Here is a 16,931-nt window from a genome sequence, read left to right on the forward strand (position 1 = left end):
CACGATCAGGGAGATGTAAGAATGATTGGAGGGATGAACGATCAGGGAGATGTAAGAATGATTGGAGGAACTCACGATCAGGAAGATGTAAGAATGATTGGAGGAACTCACGATCAGGGAGATATTAGTATGATTGGAGGAACACACGATCGGGGTGCTGTAAGGATGATTGGGGTATACACCATCAGGGAGATATAAGAATGATTGGAGAGATAGACGACCAGGGAGATGCCAGAATGATTGGGGGCTACACATCAAGGGAGATGTAAGAAAAATTGGAGTGATGCAAGATCAGGGAGGCATCAGAATGATTGGGGGGTACACACCTAGGGAGATGTAAGAATGATTGGACGGATGCACGATCAGGGAGATGTAAGAATGATTGGACGGATGATTGGATGAATACACGATCAGGAAGATGTAAGAATGATTGGAGGGATACACTATCAGGGAGATATCAGAATGATTGGGGGGATACACATCTAGGGAGATGTAAGAATGATTGGAGGGATACACGATCAGGGAAATGTTAGATTGATTGGAGGGATACACTATCAGGGAGATATCAGAATGATAGGGGGGAAATACGATTAGGGAGATATCAGAATGATTTGGGGGATACACGATCAGGGACATGTAAGAATGATTGGAGGGATACACGATCAGGGAGATATCAGAATGATTGGAGGGATACAAGATTAGGGAGATATCAGAATGATTGGAGAGATACACGATCAGGGAGATGTAAGAATGATTGGGGGGATACACGATCAGGGAGATATCAGAATCATTGGGGGGGATACACGATCAGGGAGATTTCCGAATGATTGGAGGGATACACGATCAGGGAGATATCAGAATGATTGGGGGGATACACGATCAGGGAGATATCAGAATGATTGGAGGGATACACGATCAGGGAGATATCAGAATGATTGGAGGGATACACGATCAGGGAGATGTTAGAATGATTGGACGGATGTACGATCAGGGAGATATAAGAATGATTGGACGGATGCACGATCAGGGAGATGTTAGAATGATTGGGGGGATACACACCTAGGGAGATGTAAGAATGATTGGTGGGATACACGATCAGGGAGATATAAGACTGATTGGAGAGATACACGATCAGGGAGATATCAGAATGATTGGAGGGATACACGATCAGGGAGATATCAGAATGATTGGAGGGATACACAATCAGGGAGATATCAGATTGATTGGGGGGATACACGATCAGGGAGATGTTAGAATGATTGGACGGATGCACGATCAGGGAGATGTTAGAATGGCTGGGGGATACACACCTAAGGAGATTTAAGAATGATTGGTGGGATGCACGATCAGGGAGATGTTAGAATGATTGGAGGGATACACGATCAGGGAGATGTTAGAATGATTGGGGGGATACACGATCAGAGAGATGTTAGAATGATTGGACGGATGCACGATCAGGGAGATGTTAGAATGGCTGGGGGATACACACCTAGGGTGATGTAAGAATGATTGGTGGGATGCACGATCAGGGATATTCAGAACGATTGGAGGGATACACAATCAGGGACATTCAGAATGATTGGAGGGATACACGATCAGGGAGATATCAGAATGATTGGAGGGATACACGATCAGGGAGATATCAGAATGATTGGAGGGATACACGATCAGGGAGATATCAGAATGATTGGAGGGATACACCATCAGTGAGATATCAGAATCATTAGAGGGATACACGATCAGGGAGATGTAAGAATGATTGGCGGGATACACACCTAGGGAGATGTTAGAATGATTGGTGGGAGGCACGATCAGGGAGATGTAAGAATGATTGGAGGGATACACGATCAGGGAGATGTAAGAATGATTGGAGGGATACACGATCAGGGATATTCAGAATGATTGGAGGGACACACGATCAGAGACATTCAGAATGATTCAAGGGATACACGATCAGGGAGATATCAGAATGATTGGAGGGATACGCGATCAGTGAGATATCAGAATCATTAGAGGGATACACGATCAGGGAGATGTAAGAATGATTGGGGGGATACACACCTAGGGAGATGTAAGAATGATTGGTGGGATGCACGATCAGGGAGATGTAAGACTGATTGGAGAGATACACGATCAGGGAGATATCAGATTGATTGGGGGGATACACGATCAGGGAGATGTAAGAATAATTTGAGGGATACACGATCAGGGAGATATCAGAATGGTTGGACGGGTGCACGATCGGGGAGATGTTAGAATGATTGGACGGATGCACTATCAAGGAGATGTTAGAATGGCTGGGGGATACACACCTAGGGAGATGTAAGAATGATTGGTGTGATGCACGATCAGGGAGACGTAAGAATGATTGGAGGGATACACGATCAGGGATATTCAGAATGATTGGAGGGAAAAACGATCAGGGACATTCAGAATGATTGGAGGGATACACGATGAGGGAGATATCAGAATGATTGGAGGGATACACGATCAGGGAGATATCAGAATGATTGGAGGGATACACGATCAGGGAGATATCAGAATGATTGGAGGGATACACCATCAGTGAGATATCAGAATCATTAGAGGGATACACGATCAGGGAGATGTAAGAATGATTGGCGGGATACACACCTAGGGAGATATTAGAATGATTGGTGGGAGGCACGATCAGGGAGATGTAAGAATGATTGGAGGGATACACGATCAGGGAGATGTAAGAATGATTGGAGGGATACACGATCAGGGATATTCAGAATGATTGGAGGGACACACGATCAGAGACATTCAGAAAGATTCGAGGGATACACGATCAGGGAGATATCAGAATGATTGGAGGGATACGCGATCAGTGAGATATCAGAATCATTAGAGGGATACACGATCAGGGAGATATCAGAATGATTGGGGGGGATACACACCTAGGGAGATGTTAGAATGATTGGTGGGAGGCACGATCAGGGAGATGTAAGACTGATTGGAGAGATACACGATCAGGGAGATATCAGAATGATTGGAGGGATACACAATCAGGGAGATATCTGATTGATTGGGGGAATACACGATCAGGGAGATGTAAGAATAATTTGAGGGATACACGATCAGGGAGATATCAGAATGGTTGGACGGGTGCACGATCGGGGAGATGTTAGAATGATTGGACGGATGCACTATCAAGGAGATGTTAGAATGGCTGGGGGATACACACCTAGGGTGATGTAAGAATGATTGGTGGGATGCACGATCAGGGATATTCAGAACGATTGGAGTGATACACAATCAGGGACATTCAGAATGATTGGAGGGATACACGATCAGGGAGATATCAGAATGATTGGAGGGATACACGATCAGGGAGATATCAGAATGATTGGAGGGATACACGATCAGGGAGATATCAGAATGATTCGAGGGATACACCATCAGTGAGATATCAGAATCATTAGAGGGATACACGATCAGGGAGATGTAAGAATGATTGGCGGGATACACACCTAGGGAGATATTAGAATGATTGGTGGGAGGCACGATCAGGGAGATGTAAGAATGATTGGAGGGATACACGATCAGGGAGATGTAAGAATGATTGGAGGGATACACGATCAGGGATATTCAGAATGATTGGAGGGACACACGATCAGAGACATTCAGAAAGATTCGAGGGATACACGATCAGGGAGATATCAGAATGATTGGAGGGATACGCGATCAGTGAGATATCAGAATCATTAGAGGGATACACGATCAGGGAGATATCAGAATGATTGGGGGGATACACACCTAGGGAGATGTTAGAATGATTGGTGGGAGGCACGATCAGGGAGATGTAAGACTGATTGGAGAGATACACGATCAGGGAGATATCAGAATGATTGGAGGGATACACAATCAGGGAGATATCTGATTGATTGGGGGAATACACGATCAGGGAGATGTAAGAATAATTTGAGGGATACACGATCAGGGAGATATCAGAATGGTTGGACGGGTGCACGATCGGGGAGATGTTAGAATGATTGGACGGATGCACTATCAAGGAGATGTTAGAATGGCTGGGGGATACACACCTAGGGTGATGTAAGAATGATTGGTGGGATGCACGATCAGGGATATTCAGAACGATTGGAGGGATACACAATCAGGGACATTCAGAATGATTGGAGGGATACACGATCAGGGAGATATCAGAATGATTGGAGGGATACACGATCAGGGAGATATCAGAATGATTGGAGGGATACACGATCAGGGAGATATCAGAATGATTGGAGGGATACACCATCAGTGAGATATCAGAATCATTAGAGGGATACACGATCAGGGAGATGTAAGAATGATTGGCGGGATACACACCTAGGGAGATATTAGAATGATTGGTGGGAGGCACGATCAGGGAGATGTAAGAATGATTGGAGGGATACACGATCAGGGAGATGTAAGAATGATTGGAGGGATACACGATCAGGGATATTCAGAATGATTGGAGGGACACACGATCAGAGACATTCAGAAAGATTCGAGGGATACACGATCAGGGAGATATCAGAATGATTGGAGGGATACGCGATCAGTGAGATATCAGAATCATTAGAGGGATACACGATCAGGGAGATATCAGAATGATTGGGGGGATACACACCTAGGGAGATGTTAGAATGATTGGTGGGAGGCACGATCAGGGAGATGTAAGACTGATTGGAGAGATACACGATCAGGGAGATATCAGAATGATTGGAGGGATACACAATCAGGGAGATATCTGATTGATTGGGGGAATACACGATCAGGGAGATGTAAGAATAATTTGAGGGATACACGATCAGGGAGATATCAGAATGGTTGGACGGGTGCACGATCGGGGAGATGTTAGAATGATTGGACGGATGCACTATCAAGGAGATGTTAGAATGGCTGGGGGATACACACCTAGGGAGATGTAAGAATGATTGGTGTGATGCACGATCAGGGAGACGTAAGAATGATTGGAGGGATACACGATCAGGGATATTCAGAATGATTTGAGGGAAAAACGATCAGGGACATTCAGAATGATTGGAGGGATACACGATGAGGGAGATATCAGAATGATTGGAGGGATACACGATCAGGGAGATATCAGAATGATTGGAGGGATACACGATCAGGGAGATATCAGAATCATTAGAGTGATACACGATCAGGGAGACGTTAGAATGATTGGAGGGATGTACGATCAGGGAGATGTAAGGATGATTGGAAGGATACACGATCAGGGTGATGTTAGAATGATTGGAGGGATGTACGATCAGGGAGATGTGAGATTGATTTGAGGGACACGCGATCAGGGAGATGTTAGAATGATTGGTGGAATGCATGATTAGGGAAATGTGAGAATGATTGGAGGGACACACGATCGGGGACATGTAAGAATGATTTTAGGGACACACGATCAGCAATGTGAGATTGATTTGAGGGACACGCGATCAGGGAGATGTTAGAATGATTGGTGGAATGCATGATTAGGGAAATGTGCGAATGATTGGAAGGATACACGATCAGGGTGATGTTAGAATGATTGGAGGAATGTACGATCAGGGAGATGTGAGATTGATTTGAGGGACACGCGATCAGGGAGGTGTTAGAATAATTGGTGGAATGCATGATTAGGGAAATGTGAGAATGATTGGAGGGACACACGATCGGGGACATGTAAGAATGATTTTAGGGACACACGATCAGGGAGATTTAAGACTGATTGGACGGATACATGATCAGGGAGTTATAAGACTGATTGAGATTAATAATGAAAGTAAACGCGTCCATCACACTGACCCCTTCTGTTACACTTGGTGTCAACAAAGTTACTAGCACCGGAGAACTAGTGTGTCTCGGACATAGAAGATCTGACAAAGGACGGAATTACGAGGGTGTCATCTATGCTAGATTATTGATGTTATACAGCACAAGTGTGACGTAAATTTGATGTATTATACAAAGCATGCTAGACTGGGGCAGTTTTCATTTGTTATAAAGAAATGCAATTAATGTCTGATATTTAAATAAACATTCAAAACAACAACATGTAATAAAACATATAATGTGAACCATCGCTACACTTTCAGACCACACTAGTGACAAGGATTAACATGAAACAGTCATCAGGTGTCGTATACATATATAGTGTTCTAGTCATCAGGTCTCGTACACATATATAGTGGTCTAGTCATCAGGTCTCGTACACATATATACTGGTCTAGCCATCAGGTCTCGTATACATATATAGTGGTCGAATCATCAGGTCTCGTACACATATATAGTGGTCTAGTCATCATGGCTCGTAACATATATAGTGGTCTGGTCATCATGGCTCGTATACATATATAGTGGCCTTGTAATCCTAGCTCGTATACATACTAGTATATATATAGTGGCCTTGTCATCCTGGGTCGTATACATAATAATATATATTTAGTGGCCTTGTCATCCTGGCTCGTATACATATATAGTGGCCTTGTCATCCTGGGTCGTATACATACTAGTATATATATAGTGGCCTTGTAATCCTAGCTCGTATACATATATAGTGGCCTTGTCATCCTGGGTCGTATACATATATAGTGGCCTTGTCATCCTGGGTCGTATACATACTAGTATATATTTAGTGGCCTTGTCATCCTGGCTCGTATACATATATAGTGGCCTTGTCATCCTAGCTCGTATATATATATAGTGGCCTTGTCATCCTAGCTCGTATATATATATAGTGGCCTTGTAATCCTAGCTCGTATACATATATAGTGGCCTTGTCATCCTAGCTCGTATACATATATAGTGGCCTTGCCATCCTGGGTCGTATACATACAAGTATATATATAGTGGCCTTGTAATCCTAGCTCGTATACATATATAGTGGCCTTGCCATCCTGGGTCGTATACATACTAGTATATATATAGTGGCCTTGTAATCCTAGCTCGTATACATATATAGTGGCCTTGCCATCCTGGGTCGTATACATACTAGTATATATATAGTGGCCTTGTAATCCTAGCTCGTATACATATATAGTGGCCTTGTCATCCTGGGTCGTATACATACTAGTATATATATAGTGGCCTTGTAATCCTAGCTCGTATACATATATAGTGGCCTTGTCATCCTGGCTCGTATACATATATAGTGGCCTTGTCATCCTGGGTCGTATACATATATAGTGGCCTTGTAATCCTAGCTCGTATACATATATAGTGGCCTTGCCATCCTGGGTCGTATACATACTAGTATATATATAGTGGCATTGTAATCCTAGCTTGTATACATATATAGTGGCCTTGTCATCCTGGGTCGTATACATACTAGTATATATATAGTGGCCTTGTAATCCTAGCTCGTATACATATATAGTGGCCTTGCCATCCTGGGTCGTATACATACTAGTATATATATAGTGGCCTTGTAATCCTAGCTCGTATACATATATAGTGGCCTTGCCATCCTGGGTCGTATACATACTAGTATATATATAGTGGCCTTGTAATCCTAGCTCGTATACATATATAGTGGCCTTGTCATCCTGGGTCGTATACATACTAGTATATATATAGTGGCCTTGTAATCCTAGCTTGTATACATATATAGTGGCCTTGTCATCCTGGGTCGTATACATACTAGTATATATATAGTGGCCTTGTAATCCTAGCTCGTATACATATATAGTGGCCTTGTCATCCTGGGTCGTATACATATATAGTGGCCTTGTCATCCTGGGTCGTATACATATATAGTGGCCTTGTCATCCTGGGTCGTATACATACTAGTATATATATAGTGGCCTTGTAATCCTAGCTCGTATACATATATAGTGGCCTTGTCATCCTGGGTCGTATACATATATAGTGGCCTTGTCATCCTGGGTCGTATACATACTAGTATATATATAGTGGTCTTGCCTTCATGTACATAGTGACGAGAAGGTTCACAATCTGCATATACTCACTAGGTCCACCTCCCCAGGGACACGGAGAGAGAGCAGATCCAGGCGCTTGTCGTAAGATAATCTAAGCGTCGCCTTTTCTGTGTTGCGCAGGTCAATGAATCGAAGATCTTTGCCGCGCATGTCCGTTACTTTTATCTTCTTCCGTTGATTGTTGAACTCCACGGTGACATTTCTTTTTCCGGATTCTGGCCCCAACCACTCACATGCTGCAGGCGTACAAATGCGACATTGAAGCAGGGCATCATTATGCTGGTGTATAACTAAGTTCCCCACTGACTCACTGACTAACTCACTGACTCACTGGTGACTCATGACTCACTCACTCACTCACTGACTAGCTCACTCACTCACTGGTGACTCACGACTCACTCACTGACTCACTCACTGACTCAATGATGGAGTGAATGAATGAATGAATGAATGAATGTCACCTGCAAACTTGGTCTTGTCGGTCTTCCTCGGTCTTGACATGTTCCTCCGGGCCTCCCTCCTCTTCCGCAACCACACCAGCATCAGCAGCATGCCGATAGACCCTACAAGCAACACGTACAGATACCCAGACACTCTTATTGAATCCTTTTCATCAAAATCTGCATCACATGAACACAGAGAGAGGTGGATACCTGGTATAGTGACCCAGGGCTGGGAGTGAGGGAAATAATATTACTACCTGGAATGGTTAGACCTGTTGCTAGGATTGAGAGCGCGAAGGACGCCTCGCTGCCACTGAAGAAGTCGTAAGTCTGGAGCTTGCTACAGACGCCGAACATCGTGCTGTTGTTGCCGTCAACGTTTGGAGGGGGGCGACAGTTACAAGTGGCATTGCCTGAAACGCACGAGGGGGTATGTATACAAATAGCATTGCAAAATCTTACAGTTACCTCAATATTCTGTTTCATGACGAAACATTGGAATATACAATGGAGATATACTTAGGCGATGTGGCATACTTGTATCTCCTGTGCATCGATGTGATGGACTGATGTATCTACCACTCATAGGACCCGTGCAGATTCGGGTAGAGAATAGGTCTTCAGCAACCTCTCCATGGCGTAAAAGGCGACTATGTTTGTCGTAAGAGGCGACTAAGGGGACCTGGTGATCAGGCTCGCTGACGTGGTTGACGCATGTCATCGTATCCCAATTGCCCAGATCGATGCACATGGTGTCAATCACTGGATTGTCTGGTTCAGACTCTGTGAAGTACAGACCGCCATCCTATAGCTGGTATATCGCTATGAGTGCTGGTATATCGCTATGAGTGCTGGTATATCGCTATGAGTGCTGGTATATCGCTATGAGTGCTGGTATATCGCTATGAGTGCTGGTATATCGCTATGAGTGTTGGTATATCGCTATGAGTGCTGGTATATCGCTTTGAGTGCTGGTATATCGCTATGAGTGCTGGTATATCGCTATGAGTGCGGTGTTAAACAACAAACAGACATAGGGTAATATCCTCTCTCATTCATCTGCTGTGTATCAATGACCTGTGCATCAATGTGACTAACTGATGTCACTCACCTCGACAGCTGAATAAGTCACCAGGCAAATTATTTGGTTGGATGTTAGTAACGTTCAGTAAGATTTGCCGGAACGTCACACTGTTAATCTGCCGTATTTCATCTTGCGTAAACAGTCTGCAACAAACGTCACTCTTTATATCTGACAGTATATGTATAGACACACTATATGCACACAATATACAACAAACACACAATATACACACAATATACGCACAACATACGCACAATATACAAACAACATACACACAATATACACACAACATACACACAATATACACACAATATACAAACAACATACACACAATATACACACAACATACACACAATATACACACAATATACAAACAACAAACACACAATATACACACAACATACATACAACATACACACAACATACCTACAACAAACACACAATATACACACAACATACATACAACATACACACAACATACATACAACATACACACAATATACATACAACATACACACAACATACATACAACATACACACAACATACATACAACATACACATAACATACATACAACATACACACAATATACACACAACATACACACAACATACACACAATATACATACAACATACACACAATATACATACAACATACACACATTATACACACAACAAACACACAACATACACACAATAAACAACAAACACACAATATACGCACAACATACACACAACATACACACAACATACACACAACATACACACAATATACATACAACATACACACAATATACACACAACATACACAAAACATACACACAACATACACACAATATACACACAAGATACACACAATATACACACAATATACACCAAACACACAATATACACACAACATACACACAACATATAAACAACATACATACAACATACACACACCATACACACAACATACACACAATATACATACAACATACACACAATATACACACAACATACACAAAACATACACACAATATACATACAACATACACACAATATACAACAAACACACAATATACACACCACATACACACAATATACACACAACATACACACAACATACACACAACATACACACAATATACATACAACATACACACAATATACACACAACATACACACAATATACATACAACATACACACAATATACACACAACATACACACAACATACACACAATATACATACAACATACACACAACATACACACAACATATAAACAACATACATACAACATACACACACCATACACACAACATACACACAATATACATACAACATACACACAATATACACACAATATACACACAACATACACACAACATACACAAAACATACACACAATATACATACAACATACACACAATATACAACAAACACACAATATACACACAACATACACACAATATACATACAACATACACACAACATACACACAACATACACACAATATACATACAACATACACACAACATACACACAACATACACACAATATACACACAATATACAACAAACACACAATAAACATACAACAAACACACAATATACACACAACATACACACAATATACACACAATATATACACAATATATAACAATATACACACTATATACGCGCAATTTATTTATCGGCAACTGGCTGATTAAAAGCTCTGACTGATAAGCCTGGTACGCAATGGTAATTCCGATTTATAGAGAACTTATACATATAATGATTTGGTTTGAGCGTTCTCCAACAAAGACACATGTTTAACGTCCCTAATATGAGCTGAAAATTTGTGATCTCCTCCAAATCTTGTGTTCTCGCGATCTGACCTCATGTCAGCTGGTTTCCAAGGGCGCTTTTTTTCAACATCAAGTGTGACACGTTATTTCAACATGGCGTTAACTGACGTCAAGTGTGACACGTCATATCAACATGGCGTTAACCGACGTCAAGCGTGACACGTCATATCAACATGGCGTCAACTGACGTCAAGCGTGACACGTCATATCAACATGGCGTTAACTGACGTCAAGTGTGACACGTCATATCAACATGGCGTTAACTGACGTCAAGCGTGACACGTCATATCAACATGGCGTTAACTGACGTCAAGTGTGACACGTCATATCAACATGGCGTTAACTGACGTCAAGCGTGACACGTCATATCAACATGGCGTTAACTGACGTCAAGCGTGACACGTCATATCAACATGGCGTTAACCGACGTAAAGCGTGACGTCATATCAACATGGCAGTAATCTGACTTCACACATGACAACGTACCCATTCCGAGTGTTTTCGTACCAGAACCGGTCTCCGTCAATGATGCGCTGGAACTGGTCCTGTATGATGACGGAGAATAGTTTTCCCGGTCCACTTCCCCTTGTCTCCAACAGCCCGCCAGTGATAAGGTCAAGGTCATCAGAGAAGGACGTATTGCCGTACACAGCTCGCAGACTCTGTTCATAGTAGAAGCAAAACGCAGATACTGATATAACGCACAGTTGCAGATGTAGTGCAGATAACCCAACTGCTACGACTTAGTCTCAGTGTAACCGCCTCCGTGGTCTAGTGGTACAGACGTAAAAAAAAGATGTTTAAAGATGGTACTTGTTACCCTTCCTGGCGCTTGGCTTTAAAGGATTAAAACAAGGACTGGTCGGCGCGGAGTCAGAGTGGTGTTATATAAGTGCAATAAACTTTCGCGACGTTAAACCCCATTTCACCTCACCTAGTTTCGATATATTTCAGTTAATGTAGGGGTGAAATGAGAACGCATCGTTGTTATGGCTAAAACCAGTGCCGCTCCTATGCGTTTCTACTTACGTCTTGGAGTCTTGTGTCGTTTGTGACATCACCCCAGGTGGTCGCAGACGACATATTGAGAGCTTGACGGACTGAATTGTAGCTGGCAAGTCCATGATCACGTGACCTTTGAATATCAAGTGCTGCTAGATCTTGCCGCGAAAACTCATACGGCCCGTACAGATACTCTGAAACATGTATACACGATCACAATGTACTAACGTATACTACCCGTGGTGCAGTGGATAGAGCGTCTGCCCAGACAGCGGATGGTAGGTTGCTCGTTTCCCTGGCCCCGTCATACCAAAAGGTGTCAAGTTGTTTTTACACTGCCTGGCGCTCGACATAATTCCGGAGTACTACAATCAGCCACACATATATATGCATGCACGCTTTACAAGTTCAATATACTTGGAAGTTAAATCCCCATTTCGCCTCACTTACAAATACCACACAGAGCAAATCACAACAGACAGAACAAAGAGAATGCGTGTGACGATACTGCTCCGAATAGGTTATAGCTATATATAGAATAGGACATCATTTACAAAAAGATACCCGTGAATATCCGGGGTAGAATATCTCTTCAGCAACCCATGCTTGCCGTAAAAGGCAACACTACAGATCCCATATTAACAGACCCGTGAAGATCCGGGGTAGAATAGGTCTTCAGCAACCCACGCTTGCCGTAAAAGGCGACTATGTTGGTCATAAGATGTGACTAACGGGTTCGGGTGGTCAGGGTCGCTGACTTGGTTGCTGCATGTCATCGGATCCCAATTGTGTCGATCGATGCTCCTGATATAAATCACTGGATTGTCTGGTCGAGACTCGATTATTTACAGACCGCAGTCATATAGCTGGAATATTGCTGACTGCAGCGTTAAACAACAAACAAAACATAAAACAAGAGATTCAATTCGTCTGCAGCAGGAGTTATATATACTCCAATAAAAGTGAGTTACCTCTTAAGTCGGGCACATATGTCGGGTTGTCGGCCTTGGCTTGTGTCAGCGCCATCCCCCGGACAATGCTGTCGATGTTTTGTTGAACCAGATCCTGGAATAAGATATGATCAGCTGAGCTTCACGTGATCAGTGTCTTGTGTCTTCATCGTGAGATTGACTTAAAACGTTTATGACTGCTCTGTAGACATATGGACTTATGCTGATGAACACATTCGCCATAGTCTGACTACTTTAAATACATCTGAGGCGGCTTATTTAATGGTTGAAGTTCAAGGTCACACGCAGTAAAATTAATACGAAAGCATATGTATGTGAGGTGAAGGTGAGGCGGTCCCATATGTATGTGAGGTGAAGGTGAGGCGGTCCCATATGTATGTGAGGTGAAGGTGAGGCGGTCCCATATGTATGTGAGGTGAAGGTGAGGTGGTCCCATATGTATGTGAGGTGAAGGTGAGGCGGTCCCATATGTATGTGAGGTGAAGGTGAGGCGGTCCCATATGTATGTGAGGTGAAGGTGAGGTGGTCCCATATGTATGTGAGGTGAAGGTGAGGCGGTCCCATATGTATGTGAGGTGAAGGTGAGGTGGTCCCATATGTATGTGAGGTGAAGGTGAGGCGGTCCCATATGTATGTGAGGTGAAGGTGAGGCGGTCCCATATGTATGTGAGGTGAAGGTGAGGCGGTCCCATATGTATGTGAGGTGAAGGTGAGGCGGTCCCATATGTATGTGAGGTGAAGGTGAGGTGGTCCCATATGTATGTGAGGTGAAGGTGAGGCGGTCCCATATGTATGTGAATCCCAGGCCCTGAAAGGCCAAGCATGGGCTACGCCATGTACGTATGGGTTAATGTATGTGTTATACTTGTACGTATGGGTAAATGTATGTGTTATACTTGTACGTATGGGTAAATGTATGTGTTATACTTGTACGTATGGGTTAATGTATGTGTTATACTTGTTCGTATGGGTAAACGTATATGTTATGCTTGTACGTTAGGGTGCAAGTGTGTTTTATTCCCTCTACGAAAGGGTAAAAATGTGTGTACTGCTGAAAGGATGTCACACCATCTATGAACGTCTGAAAGGATGTGTTATATCGTGTACCTGAGAGTCCCAGTATGTGTTATACAATGTACCTGAGAGTCCCAGTATGTGTTACACAATGTACATGAGAGTCCGAGTATGTGTTATACAATGTACATGAGAGTCCCAGTATGTGTTACACAATGTCCATGAGAGTCCCAGTATGTGTTATACAATGTACATGAGAGTCCCAGTATGTGTTATACAATGTACCTGAGAGTCCCAGTATGTTTTATGCAATGTACATGAGAGTCCCAGTATGTGTTATACAATGTACATGAGAGTCCCAGTATGTGTTATACAATGTACCCGAGAGTCCCAGTATGTGTTATACAATGTACCTGAGAGTGCAAGTATGTGTTATACAATATACATGAGAGTCCGAGTATGTGTTATACAATGTACATGAGAGTCCCAGTATGTTTTATGCAATGTACATGAGAGTCCCAGTATGTGTTATACAATGTACCTGAGAGTCCCAGTTTGTGTTATACAATGTGCCTGAGAGTCCCAGTATGTGTTATACAATGTACATGAGAGTCCCAGTATGTGTTATACAATGTACATGAGAGTCCCAGTATGTGTTATACAATGTACCTCAGGGTCCCAGTATGTGCTATACAATGTACATGAGAGTCCCAGTTTGTGTTATGCAATGTACCTGAGAGTCCCAGTATGTGTTACATAGCCTGATGGCTTGGACGGGCCTGGTTTCGCCCTGCGAACCCTGGTCGGACGTCACTGTCTCGGTGCAGGTGTCACTGGAACATATCGCAGGTGAACGTCACTCTACATAAACCAACACGTTGACATCACTCAACATAAACCAACACGTTGACATCACTCTACATAAACAAACACGTTGACATCACTCTACATAAATCAACACGTTGACATCAAATAGTCGGGCTGGTTGTGAAACAAATATGAATAACCTTTCTGCACTGGGTGATTTTCAGACATTAGCATTAGTGCATTGACTGAGACCTGATGGTATAAATACCGTTTACCTGATTGTCCAGACGCCGGCGGGGACGAGGGTGTGGCCGTACTTCATGGCTGCCATAGCAAACTCCTGCGTCACACCTGGATGTACCCTTGGGTTGTACCCTGGGGGAGATGCATATAGTTGTACAAAGATTATCTTGGTAGATGCACCCTGGGGGAGATGCATGTGTGGGTAGAGTATATATATAGTTGTACAAAGATCATCTGGGTAGAGGCACCCTGGGGGAGATACATGTGTGGGTAGAGTATATATAGTTGTACAAAGATTATCTTGGTAGATGCACCCTGGGGGAGATGCATGTGTGGGTAGAGTATATATAGTTGTACAAAGATCATCTGGGTAGATGCACCCTGGGAGAGATGCATGTGTGGGTAGAGTTTATATAGTTGTACAAAGATCATCTGGGTAGAGGCACCCTGGGGGAGATACATGTGTAGGTAGAGTTTATATAGTTGTACAAAGATCATCTGGGTAGATGCACCCTTGGGGAGATGCATATAGTTATACAAAGATCATCTGGGTAGATGCACCCTGGGGGAGATGCATGTGTGGGTAGAGTACATATAGTTGTACAAAGATCATCTGGGTAGATGCACCCTGGGGGAGATGCATGTGGGGATAGAGTATATATAGTTGTACAAAGATCATCTGGGTAAAGGCACCCTGGGGGAGATGCATATAGTTATACAAAGATCATCTGGGTAGAGGCACCCTGGGGGAGATGCATGTGTGGGTAGAGTTTATATAGTTGTACAAAGATCATCTGGGTAGATGCACCCTTGGGGAGATGCATATAGTTATACAAAGATCATCTGGGTAGATGCACCCTGGGGGAGATGCATGTGTGGGTAGAGTATATATAGTTGTACAAAGATCATCTGGGTAGAGGCACCATGGGGGAGATACATGTGTAGGTAGAGTTTATATAGTTGTACAAAGATCATCTGGGTAGATGCACCCTTGGGGAGATGCATATAGTTATACAAAGATCATCTGGGTAGATGCACCCTGGGGGAGATGCATGTGTGGGTAGAGTATATATAGTTGTACAAAGATTATCTGGGTAGAGGCAGCCTGGGGGAGATACATGTGTGGGTAGAGTATATATATAGTTGTACAAAGATCATCTGGGTAGATGCACCCTGGGGGAGATGCATGTGTGGATAGAGTATATATAGTTGTACAAAGATCATCTGGGTAGAGGCACCCTGGGGGAGATGCATGTGTGGGTAGAGTATATATATAGTTGTACAAAGATCATCTGGGTAGAGGCACCCTGGGGGAGATGCATGTGTGGGTAGAGTATATATATAGTTGTACAAAGATCATCTGGGTAGAGGCAGCCTGGGGGAGATACATGTGTGGGTAGAGTATATATATAGTTGTACAAAGATCATCTGGGTAGAGGCACCCTGGGGGAGATACATGTGTGGGTAGAGTATATATAGTTGTACAAAGATCATCTGGGTAGAGGCACCCTGGGGGAAATACATGTGTGGGTAGAGTATATATATAGTTGTACAAAGATTATCCGGGTAGATGCATCCTGGGGGAGATGCATGT

The 16,931-nt window shown here is 43.0% G+C and overlaps 1 protein-coding gene across 2 annotated transcripts in view; it reads right to left on the bottom strand.

The window, feature by feature from the left end:
* LOC124122515 (dual oxidase 2-like) overlaps nt 1-16,931 on the bottom strand; it is a 66,946-nt gene that overhangs the window by 23,103 nt on the left and 26,912 nt on the right. For both annotated transcript variants that reach the window (XM_048403732.1, XM_048403734.1), the window contains 9 exons: nt 15,370-15,469; nt 15,021-15,120; nt 13,274-13,367; nt 12,330-12,496; nt 11,787-11,962; nt 9,498-9,613; nt 8,644-8,799; nt 8,405-8,506; nt 7,974-8,179 (listed from right to left, as the gene is read on the bottom strand). In XM_048403732.1, coding sequence (XP_048259689.1) covers nt 7,974-8,179; nt 8,405-8,506; nt 8,644-8,799; nt 9,498-9,613; nt 11,787-11,962; nt 12,330-12,496; nt 13,274-13,367; nt 15,021-15,120; nt 15,370-15,469 — 1,217 coding nt within the window. The remainder of the gene's footprint in view (nt 1-7,973; nt 8,180-8,404; nt 8,507-8,643; nt 8,800-9,497; nt 9,614-11,786; nt 11,963-12,329; nt 12,497-13,273; nt 13,368-15,020; nt 15,121-15,369; nt 15,470-16,931) is intronic.

Source organism: Haliotis rufescens, unplaced genomic scaffold (genome assembly GCF_023055435.1).
Source record: "Haliotis rufescens isolate VD_foot unplaced genomic scaffold, xgHalRufe1.0.p SCAF_1, whole genome shotgun sequence".
NCBI classification, from domain to species: Eukaryota; Metazoa; Mollusca; class Gastropoda; order Lepetellida; family Haliotidae; genus Haliotis; species Haliotis rufescens.